At 52.0% G+C, this 23061-nt stretch overlaps 1 protein-coding gene across 1 annotated transcript in view; it reads right to left on the bottom strand.

The window, feature by feature from the left end:
- FGF18 (fibroblast growth factor 18) overlaps positions 1–14476 on the bottom strand; it is a 39653-nt gene extending 25177 nt beyond the window's left edge. The window contains exons 1-2 of the mRNA XM_004042988.4: positions 14364–14476; positions 14152–14188 (exon numbers count right to left, since the gene is read on the bottom strand). Coding sequence (XP_004043036.1) covers positions 14152–14188; positions 14364–14395 — 69 coding nt within the window. The 5' untranslated portion in view covers positions 14396–14476. The remainder of the gene's footprint in view (positions 1–14151; positions 14189–14363) is intronic.
- Positions 14477–23061: the final 8585 nt, after the last annotated feature.

Here is a 23061-nt window from a genome sequence, read left to right as displayed (position 1 = left end):
CATGTCAACCACAAGGCTGAGCCATTCCTGAAACCCAGACAGCATTCTGGGTTTGTTCCCTGTGTGCCCACAAAGTCTATCACAATGCTAGGCACAAGGGACCCCCATTCCCACGCTGGCACGCCCCCACTCAGCCCATGGCAGAGCTCTTGGGACCCTGGCTGCCCAAACATCTGTCTCACCTCTCAGCTGTGAGCTCCCAAGGGCAGGGATGTGTTTCCTTCATTTGCTACAGCAGGATCTCTGTCCCCAAGCTGACCTGCATGTATCTCCCGATCCTGGACTGGGCCCACAGGTATGTCAGCAGGACCACATTGTTGAACCTTCATGATTGTCCTCAGGGTGGAAGCATCATCCCACATTATGGATGAGGAAACTGTCAGCTCCACTGACAAGGCCCCAGAGCAGTAATGCAGAATTAACCCCAGGCCTTGTGACCCTAAAGACTGTGTTTCCTGTGCCCCACCCCTGCGGGCAGCCCCAGGCCACTGCCTTGCGGGGCCCTGCCTGCCCCACCAGTGCTGTCAGGAGCTGGCCCTGGGTTCAAAACCCAGGATGTGCCACTCTCTAGCTAAGGGACCTTATGCAAGTTATTAAACTCTAGTGCCTGTTTCCTCACCTATAAAATAGGGTGATGATAACAGCACCCTCCTCATGAGTGGCTGCAAAGATTAAACATATAAAGCAATATATTAAGTGCTCAGAGCAGTGCCTGGCTCAGTAGGGGTAACTAGTGACAGAACACAAGGGAACCCTTTATGGGGCCCTAGGTGAAGCCCTGCAAACCAGATTTATATTTGGGAAGATGCTATTGCTTTTGATAGTCCTGACAACCTTGCACCATGAGAACGCTTATCACCCTCATTGAATGGATGGAGACACTAAGGCCCAGAAAAGTTAAGTCCATTGCTCCAAACCACACAGCCCAGTGAGGCAGGGCCTGGCCTGCTGGCCCACCATGTGTGCCTCCTCTTCACTTCCCCCACCCCTCAGCAGCCACACACGTCACCACTCACAGCCCGGGTCTGATACCTGGGTCCCGCCTCCTTCCACATCCTGCTGCTCAGGGACAGAAGAACTCCAGTGCTCCTGAGGCCCACACCTTGTGGGCATTTGTCCGGAAGACTCCCCACCCATGGCCTTTGACCTTCCTGGAATGACTTCCGGAGGTGGCTGGCCCTGTCCCCTCCCCCAAGGGCAGGCCTCTGGCGTCCCCTCCCTGTCCTCCTACTCTCCTCCTGCTCACAGGAGACCTTATCGACCAGAGGTCAAACCAATCTCCTTCCCCCAGGTCCCCAAGGGGAGCTCCCCTGCCCCAGAAGCCGGCCTCCCATTAATGATTTTCTCCCCGGCCCACTGGACAGAGGCAGCGTGGGTGACCCAGGGTCAACAGGGGCTATCGGGTGGCACTTCCCCAGGATGCGGGAGGGAACAATCCATCTTGCCCAGCTCCCACCATTGAAGCCCCATTCTGTGGCCAGATCAGCCCCCAGGGAGGTGGCGGGGGTGGCCTCTGGTGGCCTCTGGCTCGGAAACAAGGTCTGTTCTCCTGGAAAGGCAGGAAGCACCCCGGGCTTCCCAGGCAAGACCTCTGGAGGGTGTGACACCCCCTACCCCAAAGCCTTTCCTAGCCCCACCTCCCAGGCTGGGTGAGGGCCCCTGAACACTCTACTGCAATGGCTTATTGTCCCAAGTCCAGTGTGACTGGTTCATCCCTGAATCTCACCTCTGCCCTCAGAAGGCAACCAGCAAACGCATGCCAAAAGGCGGCGGCCAAAAGTGAAGGAAACCTGGAGGCCAACATCAGCCCTCCCACTTACCAACCAGAGTGCCCCACAGAGGGATGTGTTAAGGCAACTGACTGCTCAGCATTCCCCTGTTCCAGACACTCTGCTAAGAAGACCCCTAGGCCGGTCGCAGTGGCTCAGCACTTTGGAAGGCCGAGGTAGGTGGATCGCTTGAGGCCAGGAGTTCAAGACCATCTTAACATACTGAAACCCTGTCTCTACTGAAAATACAAAAATTAGCCAGATGTGGTGGTGCATGCCTGTAATCCCAGCTACTAAGGAGGCTGAGGCCGGAGAATCACTTGAAACCGGGAGGCAGAGGTTGCCATGAGCCAAGATCGCACCACTGCACTCCAGCCTGGGTGATAGAGTGAGAATCTGTCTGAAATAAATAAATAAATATAATTTTTATAAAAAAGAAGAAGAAGAAGAAGAAGAAAATGACCCCCAGACATGGCACCTCAATGACCCGTGGAGGTGAGCACCAGTTAAAGCCCATTTCAAGGTCTGCTGCCAGAGCACATGCATAGCGGGGCTGCCTTGGGAACATCCACTTCTCCTGTCCTACTAGCTGGGTGGCAGGTCACTTGGCTCGGTGCCCTGCAAGGGGGGCCTATCTTCAAGGTCTTCCCAGAACAGTCCATTTTGCTGTCGGCCTGGCTAACACCCCTCCAGGCATACAATGATCAGGGGTGTTGAAAAGCTGCGGTTTGAAGAAAATCAAATTGCTGCAACTCTTTTTTCTTTTTTGAGACTGAGTCTCACTCTGTCACCCAGACTGGAGTGCAGTGGCGCGATCTCGGCTCACTGCAACCTCCGCCTCCCCGGTTCAAGTGATTCTCGTGCCTCAGCCTCCCCGAGTAGCTGGGATTACAGGTGCCCACCACCACACCGGCTAATTTTTGTATTTTTGGTAGAGACAGGGTTTTATCATGTTGGCCAGGCTGGTCTTGAACTTCTGACCTCAGGTGATCTGCCCACCTCGGCCTCCCAAAGTGCTGGGATTACAGGTGTGAGCCACCGCGCCCAGCCTGCTGCAACTCTCGAAAGGAGAGAAGGGTTGGTGCATAAAGGAAGTCTTCTACGGAAACAAGGTGCCTTTTGTCACGCCACCTTTCCTGCCACGCCATGCACATGGATTGTCTTTTGGGTGGAAGCAGCTTTTCTCACAGCATGGTGGCCTAGGGTCCCCTTCAGCCTAAGATCCCAACTGTCCCCAGCCCCTGCTTCCCCTGCCTTGAGGGCTTCAGTTCTGGTAGAAATCTTCACTCTACCAATGCAGCAACTGCACAGAGGCAACGAGGCCCCAAGAGGCTCAAATCCCTCCCCCAAGCCTGCCAAGGTCCCCCGGCCCTGGGGACAATCATGGGGCTCAGTGGCACAGAGCCCACCCACCTTTTGCCTTCGGTCTCATCCTCTCCCGGTGCAGCTCTTAACACAAAATGTGATGCCATGTCCCTGCCCAGGCTCCCTATTATCCAGGACAACAGCCAAGTGTCATCCTTACAATCGAGCCCTGTCTACCTTGCAAGCCTCCCCTCTTAGGCACCTTGGTAAGAACCTTCCACGTGGTGAAAAGAGGTTGAGGTGAGCCCCCAGCCTAGTACCAGCTTCCAGAGATCAACCAAGGTACCACCTCACACCAGAGCATCCAGCAGCCTCCATCACTCCCTCTGGCTTGAAGATTTTAGCCTCTCCAGCCCACTCATGGCTGAAAAGCATGTTTGGGATTTTCCTCTTTCTTCCTGGCCCCCATTTCCACCTTCCACAAATGTGCGTCACATCACACATCACCTGTGTACACACACCACACACGCAGCACTCACACAGGAACCAGCACTGGCTGACCTTAGCTGTCACCTGGCTTCACCCCCAGTCAACCCACTTATTCGACTTCTTTAGCTCTCAGTTTTCCCATCAGCAAAATGGGGACTGTTGATAATATTTATCTCAGAAAAAGATTATATTAGTAACGATCATTACTCTTTTTTCTTTAGTTTAGTTTTGTTTCTTAATCAGGCATTGTGTGTTGAGCACTTCCTTTGTGCTAAGAATCTCTTGAGGGATGTCTTCCTATGTAATGCCCAGAACAACCCTATGAGTTGGTACAATTTTTTTTTTTTGAGACACAGTCTTACTCTGTTGCCCAGGCTGGAGTGCAATGGTGTGATCTTGGCTCACTGCAATCTCCGCCACCTGGGTTCATGCGATTCTCCTGCCTCAGCCTCTGGAATAGCTGGGATTACAGGTGCCTGCCACCGTGCCCAGTGAATTTTTGTAGTTTTTAGTAGAGACGGGGTTTCACCATCTTGGCCAGGCTGGTCTTGAACTCCTGACCTCATGATCCACCCGCCTCGGCCTCCCAAAGTGCTGGGATTACAGGCGTGAGCCACCGCGCTCAGCCTGGTACGATTATTATTCCCATTTTACAGAGAGGGAAACTGAGGCTCAGAGAGGTTACACCACTTGTTCTATGTCACAGAATTGGTGAGAAATCAAGATGCAAATCCAGCCCAGGCTCTCTCCTGCTTCACCCTCGCCTGCCACTGTTCTCCCTCCTCTTCCTCACCCACCTCCTTTCTACTTTTCCAGGACGACAACTGGTTCAGGCCACAGGCCATAGTTTGGGGGTAAGGAGGTTGGAATATCGTCCACAAAAAGCTGGGGCCCTTGAGCTTTCTGCCCCCACCCAAGAGACAGGGATGCAGCCCCACAGCCTCTCCCGCCCAGGCCTCATCCTCTGATCCTTGAGGCTTCATGAGACCCATGCTCCTGTCTCCAGGCAACCTGCCCAGAAAGGGAGGGTCTCCCTGGTCCCAGGAGGGGCAGCCCCCAGACTTCCAGCCACATTCCACACCACCTGGCTCCTCCAGCAGCAGCAGCATCGGGCCAGCCAAGGCTTTCAGAGCTTCTCCAAACTCTGGATTCAAACTGGAGACCTTCACTCCTCTCCAGTGGGGGTTCCCGGTAAAGTCAGCCACTCTCTCCACCTGAAAATGCAGCTCCCCTAACTCTTCCTGGACTCTGGCCCAAGGGACGCTGTCTGGATTACTGTCATTGAGAGTGAAGCTCACGTTGGCTCCCACTGGCTGGGCACTTGCCCCCACGCCAGGGCCCATGTCCGCTCCTCACACAACCTGAGCAGCTGAAACTATTACTATCCCTGTGTTCCAGGTGACAAAGGAAGACACAGAGAGGCCACGGGACTGGCCCAAATTGAACAGAAACTGAAAGAGCCACGATCTGAACCCATCTCTGGATCTGAAGCCCATGAGTTTCCCATGGATGGAAAGGGGAGGAGGAAGGCCGGACCCACCCTGAATCTGAGTGTGGCTCTGATGGGTGCCCCCACTTCCTCAACCCCGGGCTTCTGGCCTCTTTCCTGTGACACTCCGCACACCAACTCAGCCAGGACAGACAGTGACGCCGCAAAGGGCCCTTCCCCACCCCCCAGACTGTCCATTATGCTCCCAGGGCTATCAATGTATTGATTGGCAGGGTTGAGCCATCAGCAGGGGAGGGGGGCACTGCAGGATGGGGGGTTGGGCCCGAGGGTCGGCCTCCCTCTCCCCATACATCAGCCTTCATGGTACAGATCATCAATATGGGCACCGCTGCTGCAGGCAGCCAACCCTGGAGCCGTAAAGACCCATGCCCTGTTCTCTCCCTCCCTTTCCTCTTCCCGCTGATCCCTGTTTCAATTCCAGCTCCCTAAAGCCCCTGGGTAGGGAGAATGGCCATCCATGCCCATGAGGTAACAAGCCCTTTATTCCAGCATTCAAAGCCCACCACAGTCTTTTCCATCATCCCCATTCCTGGGAATGGATGCGCCAGCCACCCCAGTCACCTTGGAGCTCTGTGAGTCCACCAGGCTGATCCCTGCTTCCAGTAGCACCGTTCCATATGCCCGCAAGGCTCTTCCATATATGCGCATAGACACATGCACGCACGCAGAGGCTCACAGCGTCCTCTTCACCCGGTTTGCTCTTATTTCAAGGTCTACATGAAACATCTACCCAGGCCAGACCCTCTTGCCCCAGAGTCTGGTTCAAGGCCTGTCAGCAGAGTACCTGCTGCACCCTTGAGCTCTTGCTCCCCAGCACATACTCCCAGTTTCTCTCAAGTTTCCAATGGCTGGGATAGGTGCTGGCCCTCTCTGTGCCCCAGCCCCTGGCACAGATGAGTGGGTGGGGGGATTCAGTCTGGATCCCGGTCCCCAGAGAACCTCTCCCTCAAACCTCCACTCACTGACCCAACATTCCTCCAGCATGCCAGGTCTGTGCCAGGTGCCATGGTGCCTGCAGCAGGCATCAGACCTCCCTTTGACTTCCAGGAACCTGTGGGCTGGTGGACAAGCCGGCCTTGAGACACCCCAGAGTTGAATGCAGATACGCAGCTCACATTTACTTAACACTTATCATGAGCCAGGCGCTATGCCAAGTGCCTCCCCCGGGCAGGGGGAACTCACCCTTTCAGCAACCCCAGGGGGGAGGTTCTGTCCTGATGCCTACAGGAATGATAAGCCACAGAGAGGCCAGTCAATCACTCAGTCACACGGCCAACTGAAGCGTGCTGGGCCCAGAACCCACCCATCCCTGTGAGCCCCGCAGAGTGCCCTGGATCAAAGACAGTGGCCAAGCGCTATGCGATTCCAAGGCAGAAGGTGGGATGGGGATTGGGGGAAACAGAGCTTCTCGAAGTACGTGCCATCTCTTCATGGGGAACACTTGGAAGGAAAAGCCTTTGATACCTTCTTCATTCCCCTCAAAACCAGTCCAGGGCCAGGTATGCAGCAAGTGTCCCATAAATGTTTGTGGATTGTTGATGACGAGCAACACTATATTTGAGTGCCTACTACATATCTAGTCATCAATTACTCCTACCAACAGGCCAGGGGAGTGGGATTAGCATCCTTATTTTGCCCATGGGGAGGAAGTGGAGACTCAGAGAGGTTAAGGGCCTCGCCCAAGGCCACACAGTCTTGAGTGGTAGAGTGGCAATTAAATCCAGACCTAAGTCCAAAGCCTGTGCTCCCAACTCAGACTGGAGGAGGCCTGATGTCACTGATCCAAGGAACACGTCCTTTCTAGCTTTCTCTAGCACCCCACAGCATGTTATGTACCTAACACAGACAATATAATTGATTGAACAATTACTTTTACTAAATTATTCATCGAGTGTTTTGCCATTGTGCTAGCTACTCTGTGTGCAATATCCCACTTAGTTCTCACAATAACCCTTAAGGTATTTCTCTTTTTTTTTTTTTTTTTTCCAGACGGAGTGTCGCTCTTGCCCAGGCTGGAGTACAATGGTGTGATCTTGGCTCACTGCAACCTCCGTCTCCCAGGTTCAAGCGATTCTCCTATCTCAGCTTTCTGAGTAGCTGGGATCACAGGCGCCCACTATGCCCGGCTAATTTTTTGTATTTTTAGTAGGGGCGGGGTTTCACCATGTTGGCCAGGCTGGTCTCGAACTCCTGACCTCAAGTGATCCGCCTGTATCGGCTTCCCAAAGTGCTGGGATTATAGGCGTGAGCCACCACGCCCGGCCAGAAGTAGGTATTTCTCATGATCCCATTTTACAGATGGGGAAACTGAGGTGCAGAAAATTGAAGGTTAAGGAATATTTGCTGAGCAGCTGCCAAGAAGCACAGCCAGGATTCAACCTAGGTTTCCCCTACGCCAAAGCCTATGCATTCAAGCATCACAGAAGCCACTGACCTCACCTCACTGATACCCAGGCGGGTAAATCAAAGCTCAGAGAGAGAGGTCAGTGAGCCCAGGACAGAGCCAGGATTGGAACCCAGGTATTCAGGGATTCCACTCTGTGGCCCACAGGGGGCTTGTCTTTGGCCCCATCCTTGGCACAACAGCATTTTGAATGGCCTGAGGCCTTTTGCCACTGAGACGTCAGAGCAAACACACTGCTAGCAAGCCGGACCAAAGCCCACGGGGCCTCCTGACCTGCTGCAGTTTCAGAATAAATCCCCATGCTCAGGCCCACAGCGCTGACAGCAGGCCCAAGCCCCTTCTAAGGCCAGCCCTCCCCTCCATGCACTGCCACAGGGTCTTATGAGTTAGAGAAGAGTCAACACAGCAAACGCTAGGAGCATACAGAGGTTCCTCACAGCAGCCCTTACCCACAGAAAGGAGAAATCAACACCTCCCCTCCCACAGTGACGACAAGGCAGCAGCCCTGGGGAACGACTCTATATCTGATGGGGGCGGGCAGGGGGCAAGGGAACCCTCCTAGAGTAAGAGGCATAGGAGCAGGGTCTGGACTACAAACAAGAGTTTGGGTGATGCACTGTCCCTCCACAACTACCTGAGGCAGTAGGGATGATTTCTTTGGTTGTTTTTTCCCATTGTACACATGCAGAAGCTGAGACCCAGGGGAGTTAAGTAACTTGCCCGAGGTCACACAGCAAAGAGAAGGCAGAGCCACACTCCAGAGCCCTCATACAAGTAAGCTTGAGTCCTAGAGTCAGACAGACCCAGAGCTGAATCCAGCTCTGCCTCTCTCTCGCTATGTGACCAAACGCAGGTTACTTTATGCACCGGTGCCTCTCTTCTTCTTCCTCTGTAGAATTCCCTAGTTCCAGGCTGGTTGTGAGGCTTGACCTGGATAATGTGCAAAAGCACATGGCTGGCCGGGCGCGGCGGCTCACGCCTGTAATCCCAGCACTTTGGGAGGCCGAGGCAAGCAGATCACGAGGTCAGGAGACCGAGACCATCCTAGCAAACACAGTGAAACCCCATCTCTACTAAAAATACAAAAAATTAGCCGGGCATGGTAGCTCGCGCCTGTAGTCCCAGCTACTCGGGAGGCTGAGGCAGGAGAATGGCGTGAACCTGGCAGGCAGAGCTTACAGTGAACCGAGATCACGCCACTGCACTCCAGCCTGGGCAACAGGGTGAGACTCCATCTCAAAAAAAAAAAAAAAAAAAAAAGCACATGGCGGCCAGGTGCAGTGGCTCATGCCAGTAATCCCAGCACTTTGGGAGGCCAAGGCAAGCAGATCACGAGGTCAGGAGACCGAGACCATCCTAGCAAACACAGTGAAACCCCATCTCTACTAAAAATACAAAAAATTAGCCGGGCATGGTGGCTCGCGCCTGTAGTCCCAGCTACTCAGGAGGCTGAGGCAGGAGAATGGCGTGAACCCGGCAGGCAGAGCTTACAGTGAACCGAGATCACGCCACTGCACTCCAGCCTGGGCAACAGGGTGAGACTCCATCTCAAAAAAACAAACAAACAAAAAAAAAAAGCACATGGCAGCCAGGTGCAGTGGCTCATGCCAGTAATCCCAGCACTTTGGGAGTCCGAGGCGGGTGGATCACCTGAGGTCAGGAGTTCAAGACCAGCCTGGCCAACATGGTGAAACTCCATCTCTACTAAAAATACAAAAATTACCCAGACATGGTGGCATGCAGGCTGAGGCAGGAGGACTGCTTGAACCTGGGAGGCAGAGGTTGCAGTTAGCCGAGATCTCACCATTGCACTCCAGCCTGGGCAACAGAGCGAGACTCCAACTCAACAACAGTAACAAAAAAAGCACTTGGCATGTAGTGAGTGCACTATACCTGGTGGTCACTATGAATATTGTTGTTGTTTTTGATGGCTTGATATGACTGCACCCCAATTTTCCACACCCACAAGTCTCCTGCTAGAGGACTAGGTCAGAACCAAAAGGCCCTGCAGAAAATGGAAGTCTCTTCCCAATACCCCTCTAGTCTCCCTTTGGGGGTCCAGTGCGTCCTTGGAGTGCCCAGGGCAGGGTGGAGGCTGCATCTGTGACCGATGGGCTGCCCCAAGCCTGCTGACACTGGCCGTGCCAACCACAAGAAATTCTAAAAATCCACCTCCTTATCTCAGAGCGGGTGACATTCCCGAGCTTCAGGAATGCTGGTGGGGAGCCCCGCCCCCTCCCCTCCCCCTCCCCCTTCCCCCTCTGCTGGGGATAGGCTGGAAGAGGAGTGCTGAATCCTCCGGGCCCCAGCCCCCAAGTACCCCCCTCTAACTCTGGGACCCTCTCAGATCAACACATTCCAGGAGGATCAGGACCTGCAGACTCCAAGTCAGACACCCTCAAGCCCAGAGACGCCTACCTGGGCTCTCAACATCCCCCTTATACCAGAATCCAAAGAGAATCTCACTGCAGATCCCTAGCATGTCCCTAAGGACTCCATGGGCCCACCAATATTCTTCTGAATAATTTCAGGATTCTTTGAGAAGAAGGTCCATCTGCTATGGTAGAAAGAATACAAGATCTTGAATCCAGCATCTTGGGTCTGAACAAATCCCTTCCTCATTCTGTGCCTCAGTTTCTCCATCTGTGAAACATTATTACCCTCTCTTGGCCTCCCTGTAGAATGGTTGAAAGAAGTGAACCAGCTTCCCAATGTAAGGGACACTTTAGAATTTCTACAAGTACCATCTTTTTCCTTCACGCAAATCACTGCTCCTGGGACTCAGTTTCTTCCCCTGCTAAATGGGAGGAAGATGTATGTGCCTGCCTCACTCCACTTCACAGTGCTGGGAGAGGAGGGGGCAGAATAGACAAGCCTCTGTTCATCTGGCACTTTCTCCCTTTAAACTGGGAGCTCTTGGAGGCCAGGGACTGACCACACCTTATTCCCAAGGCAGCAAGAAGCAGGCTCCCAGCAAGTATGTGCTGAATGAATACCTGACTGTGGATGGATGGATGATGTTGCTTTAGGAAATTAAAAGGCCAGGTGGGTGGCTCACGCCTGTAATCCCAGCACTTTGGGAGGCCAAGGCAGGCAGATCACCTGAGGTCAGGAGTTCGAGACCAGCCCAGCCAACATGGTGAAACCCTGTCTCTACTAAAAATACAAAAATTAGCCCAGCATGGTGGTGTGTACCTGTAATCCCAGCTACTTGGGAGGCTGAGGAGAGTGACTTGAACCCAGGAGACAGAGGTTGCAGTAAGCCAAGATCATGCCACTGCACTCCAGCCTGGGTGACAGAGCACAAAAAAAAAAAAAAAAAAAAAAAAAGTGCCATCCACTAACAGAGCATCCCATCCTCTTTTTGCGCCAAAGGACACTGTCTCCAGCTTCCCCATCCTAACCAGCTTAAAGAAAGGGTCTAAACCTCACTGAGGAGGCTGGGTGTGGGGGTGGTCAGGCCGAGAGGGGGCGTGGAAGGAAACTTCCGAACTTGAACACTTCTTGTGGTGAGAGAGGAAGTGGCGCTGCAGGAGGGGCAAGGGGCTAAGGGGCTGGCAGGAGGGACAAGAGGCCAGGGGATGCCCCCCCACCCCGCCCAGCCTGGCCCACCTCATGGCTGGTCTGTCTGGGGAAGGCCAGGACCTAGCCGAGCCTGGCGGCAGGAACAATGTCAGGCAGGTGCCGGCCGAGCTGCGTGAAAGGCCCAGCCCGGTGTCATTGTCAGAGCTCAGCCAAGTGCAGAAAAGCAATTTACTGGTCACGCCGCTTGCTCCCCACGGAAATTTTTAAAATTCTTCCAATTTGAGCTATCTACGGTGTCCTGAGTCGTGTGGAGAAGGGATGAAGGGATTTTATTAAATTCCCAGCTTCGCACTTCCCAGGGTGGCCAGCGGGTGAGGGCGGGGCTCACCACTTTGGGGGTGGGCAGGACGGTGTCTGGCATTGAATGTGCTCATGGAAACGTAGCTGGGGGCAGGGACCCATTCTGAGCCTGGTAGCGATGGACAGGAAGAAAGGAGGGGCCCAGAAACTCCACTGCTAAGACTGGACCAGTCCTGGAAAACACTGCGGGGGGAGGGAAGGGCGTAGGCGCATCCATTTCCCAGCAGCCACAATGTGCCTTCCTGGGTGGATGAGAACTGGCAAAACTACCCCACCCCCCATCATATACCAGTTCAACTCCATGACCAACCATTTCATAAATGATGCAGCTAAGACTCTGGGGATCCACAGAGAGGGAAAGATGGAGCTGGAGCTGGGGTTCAGGCCTAGGCCACTGGATTGCAAAGCCCTGAGCCCTTCCTGCCATGTAGAGAGGCCTCCCTGGCCCCGGCTCACCCTAAAGGAGCTTGAACTGCTACCCGCTAAGTGCAGCCTACCCAAACCTCAGCAGGGAGCAGGCCCCAGATTCCTGGCAGTTAACATCATTTGGCTCCTACCCCTCATTTCAACCATTAAGGCCACCCCACCTTTGTTCCTGTAGTGTGAATGGGGACATAAGCCTGACAACCTTGCCCATAACTCCCAGGATAACATTTCTTTATCTTTAGGGGTCATAGATGTTTTGAAACTCTGTGGGGAGCAGGCAACCCTCTTCCAGACACAGCACATTTGAGCACCATTTTTGTGCAGTGTTTCAGGGGCCTCCCCCTCCCACAATCCCATCCTTCGACACTCCAAGGGTACATGGACCATGGGTTAAAAACATCAGTCTTATGGCACTTTGGATGCAGAAAGGCAAGTGGGGACAAAGGGGCGAAGGAAGGGGGAAGGTGGAGGTGGTGGGGAGAGGAGGATCCCTCACCTGCTTGAAGGCTGCCTCTTGACCTAACCGGGGCAGACCACCCAGCTCTTTCCCAAGATGCTGGCTCTAGCTCTGGCCAGGAGATGGAGGTGGGATGCAGAGTCCACACTCCCTCCCTTCAGCTCCCCCGGAGAACACAAAGACCACACAGCAGCCCCTCCTGGGCCCTACTTCAAGAAGAACCAACAGCAGCAGGCATCCAGAGGCTTGAGCCACACATCCGCAGGCCTCCCTGCTACTCCTTGCCCATTTCATCCCTCCTGCCCCCAGGCACAGCACTCTGGAAAAGAGCTCTTGCCCAGGTCAGACAAGCAGACCCCCTGGAGTGACCCCGGGGCCTGCCCTCTGCTTGGGGACTCAGCTGCAGACCAGGAAGGCCATGCCTGGCACTGGCCTCCCTCTTTGACACCAGCCGTTCCCCACCCCCACCCCCATCACCACACAGGTCACATCTGCTTTGGCAAACAGCCAGTCTTAAGTTACTGACTCCAGTTATATTGATTCAAGGAGTCACTGGGGACCCCAGCCTGGCCAACAGGAGGAAAGAACCCATCAGTCCGTCCACCCTTCCATCCCCAAGCCCCACTGGATGCCCCCAGCTCAGTGCCTATCAGGAGGGTAACAACCCTCTCCTGGGCGTGGAAGGAAGATAGCAGGCCCACCACCGCCAAACACTGCGAGAGGCTGTTGAGTCGCGCAGTGCTCAAGGCACACAACACTCCCTGAGCCAGAAAACCGGGAGAACCACCAATTTCCTGTGCTCAAGGCTCGCTCTGGGGATCTCCACAATCCAGAAGGCTAAGGTCTAAGAATCTTCTCTAATCCCGGAAAGCCACCTGCCTTCCACCGAGGGGGAAGGGTCAGACAACCCTCTTTTGGCCTGTGTCCAGTTCCTCCTGGCCTGGCCCCTTGCCGCACTAGGTGGGTGGGGGCTTGGGGAGCTGACGCTTCCTATTCCCTTTGCCCGCCGCCCCCCCACCCCCACCATGCAGAGGCAGCCCTGGTCTGGTTCTAATCGGGGCTGAAGTCGGCTCCCCTTTTCGCTCTTCTCTCTCCCTCCCCCCAACCCTTTTTCCTTCATTTCTACGGCTTTGGAAGCCAGAGCGTTCCAACTGTCTGCGTGCCAAGACCTTCCCGAGTCTGAAAGCTGCTGAAGTAACAGATCAGATTTTAGCAAGTGCTTTCCAGGCTGAGCGCCAAGCCCTCTTCTGATTCACGGAGAGCGAGCGAACGGGGAGCAGGCGGGGAACCAACGAGGGCTGCACCACCTTAGGCGAGGGAGTGCGGAGCGCGGCCCATCCGGGAGCGGCCTCGCGGGCAGCGGCCACTCGGCCTAGGCGCCCTCGAGCTTCCCCTCGTCCCGGGCATGTGTGTGTGTCTGTGTGTGTGTCTCAGTGCTACAAGCGCCTTCAAAACCACAGAGTAATTTACAACTGAAGCTTTCTCCCTGGACTCGAAATCCACTCGGCTGAAAGTCTTTTTGTTTGGAAGCGGCGATGTTAAGGGAAGGTTGGCAGAGAAAATCCCTAGGTCCTACTCCTCGCTGGCTGCGGGCAGGGGTCTTAGAGCTGGGTATATTGCTGCGGCTGAGCCCGCCGGCTCTGCAGGATCTCCTCCCAGCCGAGGCCGACAGGGGCCGCGACAGCCAGCGCCTCCTCGGGCCCCGCGGCAGAGCCCCTTGCCCTTGGCCGGTTCCCCGCCGGCGCAGGGCGCACGCGGAGCCGCCCTTCCGCGCCCTGGGAACAGGTGCACTGGGCTCGGCGCCCAGGAGGGGTGGGGCACAGGGAGGGGGCGCGGCCGGGGAAGGGGGGTCGGCGTGTACCTCGAGGCAGGGGCGGGAGGAGGTCAAAGTCAGGAGCCCACGTACCTGTACCTGGAAGCACAGCAGCAGGAAGTGTAAACACCTGCGGGAAACAGATGGAGAAGCGGTCAGTGGGACCTGAGGAAGGGGGCACACGGACAGACAGACAAGCAGTCGAAGAGTCAGGCGAACCGACGGGCGGGCAGACAGAGGTACAGGGCACAGGCATACGGACAGACAGCCAGGCAAGGTGGGCAGCCCCGCGCGCGGGCGCTTACAGGCAAGTGCAGGCGGAGGGCGCTGAATACATCGCTGGGCGGGAGGGAGGCGGCGGCTCCTAGCCCAGCCTGCACATGTCCGCTCCGCGCGGCCGGGACCGGGCGCCTCCGCCGCCGCCGCCGCCGCCGCCGCCGCTGCTGCTGCTCCCTCCTCGCCGGCTGCTGCTGCTGCAGACTCTGCTGCTCCGGGGCGCTCCGCGGCGCGCCCTGCGGCATCAGCGCCCCGCGCGGCTCCTCCCGAGCGCTGCGCCCTCGGGGCTGGCGCAGGGGCTGCGGGGCGGCAGCCGCTGTGCAGGAGGCGCCTGGCCGGTGCGGGGAAGCTCGCTCACTGCTGGCCGGCCGTCCGTCCGGGCGTCCGTGGGAGGCTGGCTGCCCGGCTCAGTCCGGGGACAGCATGCGCGGCGGGTCTGGAAGCCGAGTTGCGCTCTCCGACCCGGGCGCGGAGCTGCGTGGGGCCAGGGGTCAGCGCTCCGGGGTCGGGGCGCGCGGCTGCAGCGCGAAAGCGTCACGGCCGCTCCGTCTGGGCGCCCGCCGGCTCATGTCTCCTCCTCCGCGTCTCTCCGGCCGTGCGCATCGCCGCCTCCCACCACTGGCGGCGGCCGGGGCGTTTTCTACGCGCGGGCGGCGAGGGGGCGGGGGGCCGGGGGCGGGCCCGGGCCCGAGCCGGCACAATGAGGATGCGGGGCCTGGGGGCTCCCCCCTCGGGGCGCGGCCGGACGGGCGCTCAGCTCGCCTGGGTGCGCCCAGCCCACATCAAAGGCGGCCCTGCCTGCTCGCCTGCCTGCCGCGGCCTCTCGCTGCCTCCTCCTCCTTCTCCTGGCGGCTCGGGGTTGGAGGGGAGGCGCTCAGACTCTCGGAGACGGGACCGGCAGCTCCGAAGGGGCAGGACCCGCGAGACTGAAGCTGGTGAGCGCTGGAAGCCGTCGGAGCTCTGCGCCCGAGCGCAGTGACCGCTCCTCCGCGCAAACGTTGCCCAAATTGGGCAGGCGATGCTCCCCAAGAACGCAGTTAGGTACGGAACGTCCTCACCTGCCCACATTCGCTACTCGCACTCACTCACCAGCGCTCTAGTGGAGAGCCGAGAGGGGCGGGTCACACCCAGCCCCGGGGCGGCTCCACTGAATGGCGGTCGCTTTTACCCGCCCTGTGATCGTGGAGTTTCCCAGCCACCCTCTTGACTGGCTACCCACTTAAGTGAGCCCCCTTCCTCTTCTTACGTCCCTGCCGCTGCGAAGGGGGCTCCGGGGCATCTCTCCTTCCCACCCCTCGCCCCCTCCGGGGCTCTGCGGTCGGTTCACGGGATCCCAGCTGGACTCTCCGTAGGCGAGCCAGCTTTGGAAACACACGGCTACCACCAAGCGGCCCCGAGACGTCACTGCAACCCCAGCACGGACGGCTGCACGCCGGGGAGCAGCCAGCAGGACTCTGGTCAGCGACCATGCTGAGGCCCTCTTCCGGCCTCCTCCCAAAACCGGACTAAGACTTGCCTCCGTTTGCACACTAGGCAGCTTCGTTCCTTTAACCAGGGCCCCATTCAGGACACTGGTTCTTACCGCCTCTGCCCCTTCCTGAGGCATAACTCCTGTCCTTCCCACCAACCCCAAAACGTAGGTGTTCTTGTCACGCACCTGCCTCACTGTCTAGAGCTGGTGTCAGCCAAGCTCTGCTTGGGCCTGATGCTAAGGAAAATAGGTCACAGTGAGAAAGACGCTGGAGTACAGGCTCAAGCAAAACTCAGGAATCTGGACTATTTGGTTAAAGCCTCCTTGCGTTGGCAATGGTTGATGGTCCACTAGAGCATAAACTGAGGTAGGACTGTCGAACAGTGCTATTTCCTGAAGCCATGAATATAAAACATTAGTAATTGTTCCAAATATCAGGCCTCCTTGCAAGCTATTTTAAGTTCCCTTTCAAAGCTGAGGCTATTTTAAACAGATAGCCTCTGTTTCAACATCGGACACAAGTGCAGAAAACCTTTTCAAAACCAGGTGCTGAGGGGGAAAATTCCTGCATGAAGCTTTTAAGCTGAATTTACTTAAGACATTCTGATTGCCAGAGCTGGACTTGCAGAGTTACTCGTAACTTCCCAAGTTCTGGAGAAAATGAATCGATCCCAAGATAGGATGCAATGACCAACCATAAATAGAAATGGACAGAAATGCTCCCACCGATGACCTGAGTCATTGCCGCCATCTTTGATCTTGCTTTATAGGAAGATTGACAAACCCAGTCAAGAGGAGTTTTTGGCTTACCATCTGCTAGTATGAAGTATCTCCTGGCTAAGAATCATGCTTCCAATTTTCTATATTATTACTATTTTTTATTACTTGTGAATGGAATGGGTATATAATTATTTATACCCTATCTAAAATGCTTGCAGTATTTTTCAATGCTCAAAGTATATTTGCCAATCTCACCTACCAAACAAATCAGACTGACCAAAAAGTCCAGCCAAGAGAACAGTTCTGAGTAAGAGCATAAACTCAGGAGTCAGAAGTACTGCATTTGAATACTGCCACCAACATTTACTTATAAATTCCAGCAAGCAACGGTTTGAGACTCTGCTTCCTCCTCTACAAAATATGGCTAAGAACAGTAACAACTCTCAAAGAGTTGTGAGTACTCAGTGAGTGTCTGGCACACAATGAAAACTCCAAACGTTTTAGCTGCTAACTAATAATCCTAATTATTATTCAGGTTATTTTCACATTTCTTCCTGAACAATTTCATGAAGTAGGGAGACAGGATCATTTCCAATTTACAGTTGAAGAGGCATCTAGTCAGAATGTCTTTTGACTCCAAATCCATTTTATACTACACATTCTTTTCCCCACCACTCACACCCTCTAGTTTCATGCACCTATTTACCAACATGACCTATTTACCATATGCCTGAATCTTAAATGCGTTCTATCATCTGGATTTGGCATGTTCATACAACACTTAATATATACCACTATTTTAGTAGTCACTTCTTACTAATTCAATCACAATTTATTGAGATCCTACAGTGTCGAGCACTTACTGAAAGACAGGCAAGGTCCTTGCACTAAAAAAGCACTTCGTTTCCACTAGGGAAGATGGGCAATAAGCAAATACACCAAGAGATAAATGCTGGCTTGTTACCAGTGTTTTGAGAGAAACCAGTGGGATAGAGAAGCCAGAAGACCTCTTGGTAACATTAAGGCCAAGACCCAAAGACAGTAGATAGCCATGCAAAGGAATATTCCAGGTAAAAGATGCAAAGTGCCTCCAGTGGAAAAAAGCTAGGCGACTGGCAGGGTTAGCCAGGGAGAGTGTGGCAAGAGATGAGGGTGAAAACAGGCAATGTGCTTGACCAGGGCTTCACAGGAAATTAAGTAGCCATCAATGGCTTAAGGGTACCAGTTTTGCAATGCATCAGTTTTAAGTGTACAGTTCAGTTCTGACAAATGTATCTAGGTACAAACACCACCTCTTCTCAGGCAATCTTCCGGCCCCCAATTGCTGGTCCCAAGCAATCATTTATCTGGCACTGGTTTATTTTCGATTTCACATAAATGGAACCACCTAGTATGTGCTTGTGTCTGGCTGAGCATGTTTGAGATTGATCCATTGTTGCATTTTGCAGTAGTCAATTTTCATCGTGGGATAGTACTTAATAGTATAGATATGCCACAATTTGTCAATTAAGGGCTTTGAAACTAAGTCAAAATTCAGTTTGTTAAAAAAGCTTTACCCTGGCTAAGAATGAAGTGGAATGCTGTTACACCATCCCACTTCATTCTTAGTAGCTGGAGTAAGGAGGATGCTAAGCTAGCTGTTACCAGTTCAGGTACGGGTACTGTAGCTTGGGCTACGCAGCCATGTGCTATTTTGGGGTCGGAATCAGACACACCTGCATTAAATTCCCAGCTCTAAGCTAATAAACTCAGGCAATTTTCTGAGGGGAGTTAAGAATGTATGTTGACAAGTAACACAATGAAATGTAAGCCCTGCAGAGCATCTCGCTGCCTTGCCTACTAACCCTACGCACCTAGAACTTTCGTCTGAGACACAGTATATATTTAAATCCCTTTGTTTAAGTGTGCAAGTAAACTGAGTACTGCAGTCTTTCCACTTGTTTCCCACTTCTTCCCAGTCTTGACTGAGAAGACTCCTAAGATTCAGGGAATCTGTGGAATACAAATATTGTGGAGACAAAGATGGAAAACATCCAGCCGAAGAACACAGGACAGGACAGGCGCGGTGGCTCAAGTCTGTAATCCCAGCACTTCGGGAGGCCGAGGTGGGCGGATCACGAGGTCAGGAGTTCGAGACAAGCCTAACCAACACAATGAAACCCTGTCTCTACTAAAAATACAAAAATTAGGCGTGGAGGCACGTGCCTGTAATCCCAGCTACTCAGGAGGCTGAGACAGGCGAATCGCTTGAACCCGGGAGGCAGAGGTTGCACTGAGCCAAGATCATGCCACTGCACTCCAGCCTAGGGGACAGAGTGAGACTGTCTCAAAAAAAAAAAAAAAAAAAAAAAAAAGGACAAACAGCTTCAAGCAGCACTATCAGGTAATAAGAAAAGTAGACCCTTAGCACAAATGAGGCTCTAAGTTTTCTCAAAGCCAGCTCCTAGAAGGCGCACAGCATTAAAACTTGGGACCTCTACTGCCAAGTCCATGAGTCAGGGAGTAACTGGCTTTTCATTAAGGAACTGGCTGGAAAGTAGCCTCAGACTTTCTCAAATAACTTTAACCCTGTATTTCCAGAGTCCAGGCCACCTTTAATAGGCTCAGTGTATACTTGTTAACTCTCAACTTTTTTTTTTCTTGGACAATTTCCAAGAAAAGACCCACGCCCTATACAATGCTCATCTCTCCTTGCTCATTAAGCTAGTACTGTCAAGAGCTACACAGCAGGTCGTGGTGGCTCATGCCTGTAATCCCAGCCCTTTGGGAAGCGGAGGTGAATGGATCACTTGACGTCAGGAGTTTGAGACCAGCCTGGCCAATATGGTGAAACCCTATCTCTATAAAAAATACAAAAATTAGCCGAGTGTGGTGGCATGCGCCTGTAGTCCCAGCTACTTGGGAGGCTGAGGTGGGAGAATCACTGGAACCCGGGAGGCGGAGGTTGCAGTGAGCCAAGATCACACCACTGCACTCCAGCCTGGGCAACAGAGTGAGACCATCTCAAAAAAAAATTTTTATCCGTTAAGAAAAAAAAAAAAAAGCTGGCCGGGCGCAGTGGCTCACACCTGTAATCCCAGCACTTTGGAAGGCCGAGGCGGGCAGATCACCTGAGGTCAGGAGTTCGAGATCAGCCTGGCCAATGTGGTGAGACCCCATCTCTACTAAAAATATAAAAATTAGCCAGGCGTGGTGGCACGTGCCTGTAATTCCAACTACTTGGGAAGCTGAGGCAGAAGGTTACTCACTGTAACCCGAGAGGCGGAGGTTACGGTGAGCCAAAACTGCACCACTGCACTCCAGCCTGGGCAACAAAGCGAGACTCTGTCTCAAAAAACAGAACAATAATAAAAGATACATAACGATGGTTCGGTTAGCAAGAAACCACCTGTATGATGGGCCCAGACTATAAGGGAGCTGACCATTGTAGCAATTTTAACAGCAGAGTACGATGCATTACTCATGTTCATGATGCTGGTGTAAAGAAACCTGTACATGCAATTACGTACAGCACATACTTGATATTATGAAATCAATGTTACTGATTTACATATTTATTGCACTTTTTATCAGTGTGATCCTTTAAAAAAAAGCCTCAGGCAGTTATATGGCAATGTTATAAATGACAGCGTCTTATTGCCCCTGAAGACCTTCCAGTGAGACAATATATGATGGATAAGTGACACGATGATCCTGACCCTATGGTAGGCCTAGGCCTAGTTAACAGAAAAGTTGAAAAAAACTTAAAAGTGTACAGAATAAGAATGTATTTTTGAGGCCAGGAAGGGTGGCTCACGCCTATAATCCCAGCACTACCCAGCGGGTAGATCACATGAGGTCAGGAGTTTAAGACCAGCCTAGCCAACATGATGAAACCCCTACAAAAATACAAAAAAAAATAAAAATAAAATAAAAGCCAGGCATGATGGCGGGTGCCTGTAATCCCAGCTACTTGGGAAGCTGAGGCGGGAGAATTGCTTGAACCCAGGAGGCAGAGGTTGCAGTGAGCCAAGATCACACCATTGCACTCCAGCCCGGGCGAAACAGAGAGAGAAAAAATAAGTGTATTTTTGTAGTTTTTTAAGTATTATGAGTCAAAGTTTTAAAAGTTTTATAAAGTTCAGTAAGCTGACATTAATGAAGAAAAACATTTTTATATTTAACGTAATTATACTGTTTATAGTTTACAGTAGTGTAATGTCCTAGGCTTTTCATTCTCAGCTACTTCCACTTCTGCAAGCTGTATTCATTCCAGTCAGTGCCCTACACAGGTATGCCATTTTCTTTGGTATCTTATTTTTACTGTACCTCTTCTGTTTAGAGACACAAATACTCACTATTGAGATACAAGTGCCTATAGTATTCAGTACAACTATACTGTACAGGCTTGCAGCCTTGGAGGCGTGGGCTGTACCCTACAGCTTAGGTGTATGGTAGGCTATACCACCTAAATTCATGTAAGTAAACTGATATTCACAGGACAAAATCGCCTAATGGTGTGTTTCTCAGCATGTATCCCCATCATTAAGTGATCTGTGACTACATATTGTCAAAACCACGTTATTTTCTGCAGTGATACACCACTATAAACCTATTATTCTGTATTAGCATATTTTTAAGCTCATCTGCTTTCCCTGCATGGCCTTTTTACTACTGTAACCTATTTTACCTGTTCTCTGGATGAAACTGAGGGCAGCTCTGTAGTTACATTGACTGTTGACTTATGAAAAGCTTGTCAGCCAACCTGTGCATGGATGCCCTCCTCAGCACTTAGAATTGTTCATTCCCTTGTTTTTCCAAAGGGTCTGGTCTGATCTAATCAACCGGCTAACCTAGAACCCAGTATTAACAAGCAATGTTCCCACCCAGACAGTGGTCTACAAATACCATTATTTCTAAGGGAGCCAAGGTTCTTTGGGGGAAATGGCCCCTCCAGGTCTGAGGAAGAAAATGAGCAAGATGAAACACCCTGTCACACAAGAAATCGAAGAGTGATCAGATTACTGAGACCTGCTATGGTAGGAGCAAGCTTGAAGGGGATTCCCCTGGTCAAAAAGAAAATATCAGCACCAAAAAAATACAGTGGGTTGATATATATACAAATACATGAAAATCTGAATTAAGGATAAATTCACTGATTCCTTTTCACAGGCTGCTAGGTATCAATCCATCACTCTAAAAATTGGCCAAAAAAAAAAAATCACATTAATATCATTTCCAGTCAGATGTGATGGCTCACACCTGTAATCCTAGCACTTTAGGAAGCTGAGGTGGGAGATCACTTGAGCCCAAGAGTCCAAGACCAGTCTGGGCAACATGGCAAAACCACGTCTTGACAAAAAAGTTAGTTGGGCATGGTGGCACCAAAAAAAAAAAAAAAAAAAAAAAGTACTTTCCAGTGAGGCAATCAACATACCATCCCCTCTTGAGTCTTCATTAAAATAAAGGTATAGAAAAACATGGACAGATATGGATAGAGGATACTGAATTAATGAAGGAAACCACAACCCACAGTAAACAATTAGAACACATATATGACACCCAGAAACTGGTTATGAGACAAGATAGTACTGTACCCAAACTTTTCTCCACTCTCCAAAGTGGAGAACTATCCTAGAAGTGAAAAGGGTTAACATCTACAGATCCGATTCAAAATACAACTATCAGCCTAGTTAACAAATGCCAACCTGCTAAATGAAACAGGCTACTAGAAAGTAAAGGCAAAAACACACAGGATGAAAACCTGTCTGGGCACACTGGCTCACGCCTAATGCCAGCACTTTGGGAGGGTGAGGTGGGCAGATCACTTGAGGTCAAGAGTTCGAGACTGGCCAACATGGCGAAACCGTCTATACTAAAATATATGTATATTTTAGTATATCTATATACTATATATTTATATATTTATTTATTTTTATATGTATATACAAATTTAGCCAGGTGTGGTGGCACACACTTGTAATCCCAACTATTTTGGAGGCTGAGACAGGAGACTGCAGTGAGCTCAGATCGCACCACTGCACTCCAGCCTAGGTGACAGACGAGAATAGGTCTCAAAACAAGAAAGAAAAAAAAATTCACGATCACTTCAAAATGTTGGAATAAATAAAATGTTGAGTAATGTTTTTTAGATTTCAGATACACGTCCAAAGCAGCAAGCAGTTGGTATATTAAAATCAACACAAAAATTTAAAGACAAAATCAAAGTCTCTTTCCCAAGTTTAAACAAAAAGGAATGAGAAAAACCATCCAAGACAATCAAACTAGACTGAGAATGGATAGAAGTGGGAGATGAAAATCTCCCAAGGAAAACGGCACAGAACTGGAGAACATTCCCTCATCTACTCAAACTACTGGAGTATAAAGCACAACAAAACAATAGAAATCAAATCAGTATATCTGACTCAGATCATGTAATCAGCTTAAGGCAGAACGTATAAAGGTGCTAATTAGTCTCTGAATATCCTCATTATCTATGTGATAAATTTTCTCCTATACATCTGTAAGAAGTACTAGGCAACTTGAGCAAATAGTCA

The sequence above is a fragment of the Gorilla gorilla genome, chromosome 4, assembly GCF_029281585.2.
Source record: "Gorilla gorilla gorilla isolate KB3781 chromosome 4, NHGRI_mGorGor1-v2.1_pri, whole genome shotgun sequence".
Classification (NCBI taxonomy): domain Eukaryota; kingdom Metazoa; phylum Chordata; class Mammalia; order Primates; family Hominidae; genus Gorilla; species Gorilla gorilla.
Note: the sequence above shows the minus strand (reverse complement) of the source record. Positions and strands in the feature narration are given on the sequence as shown.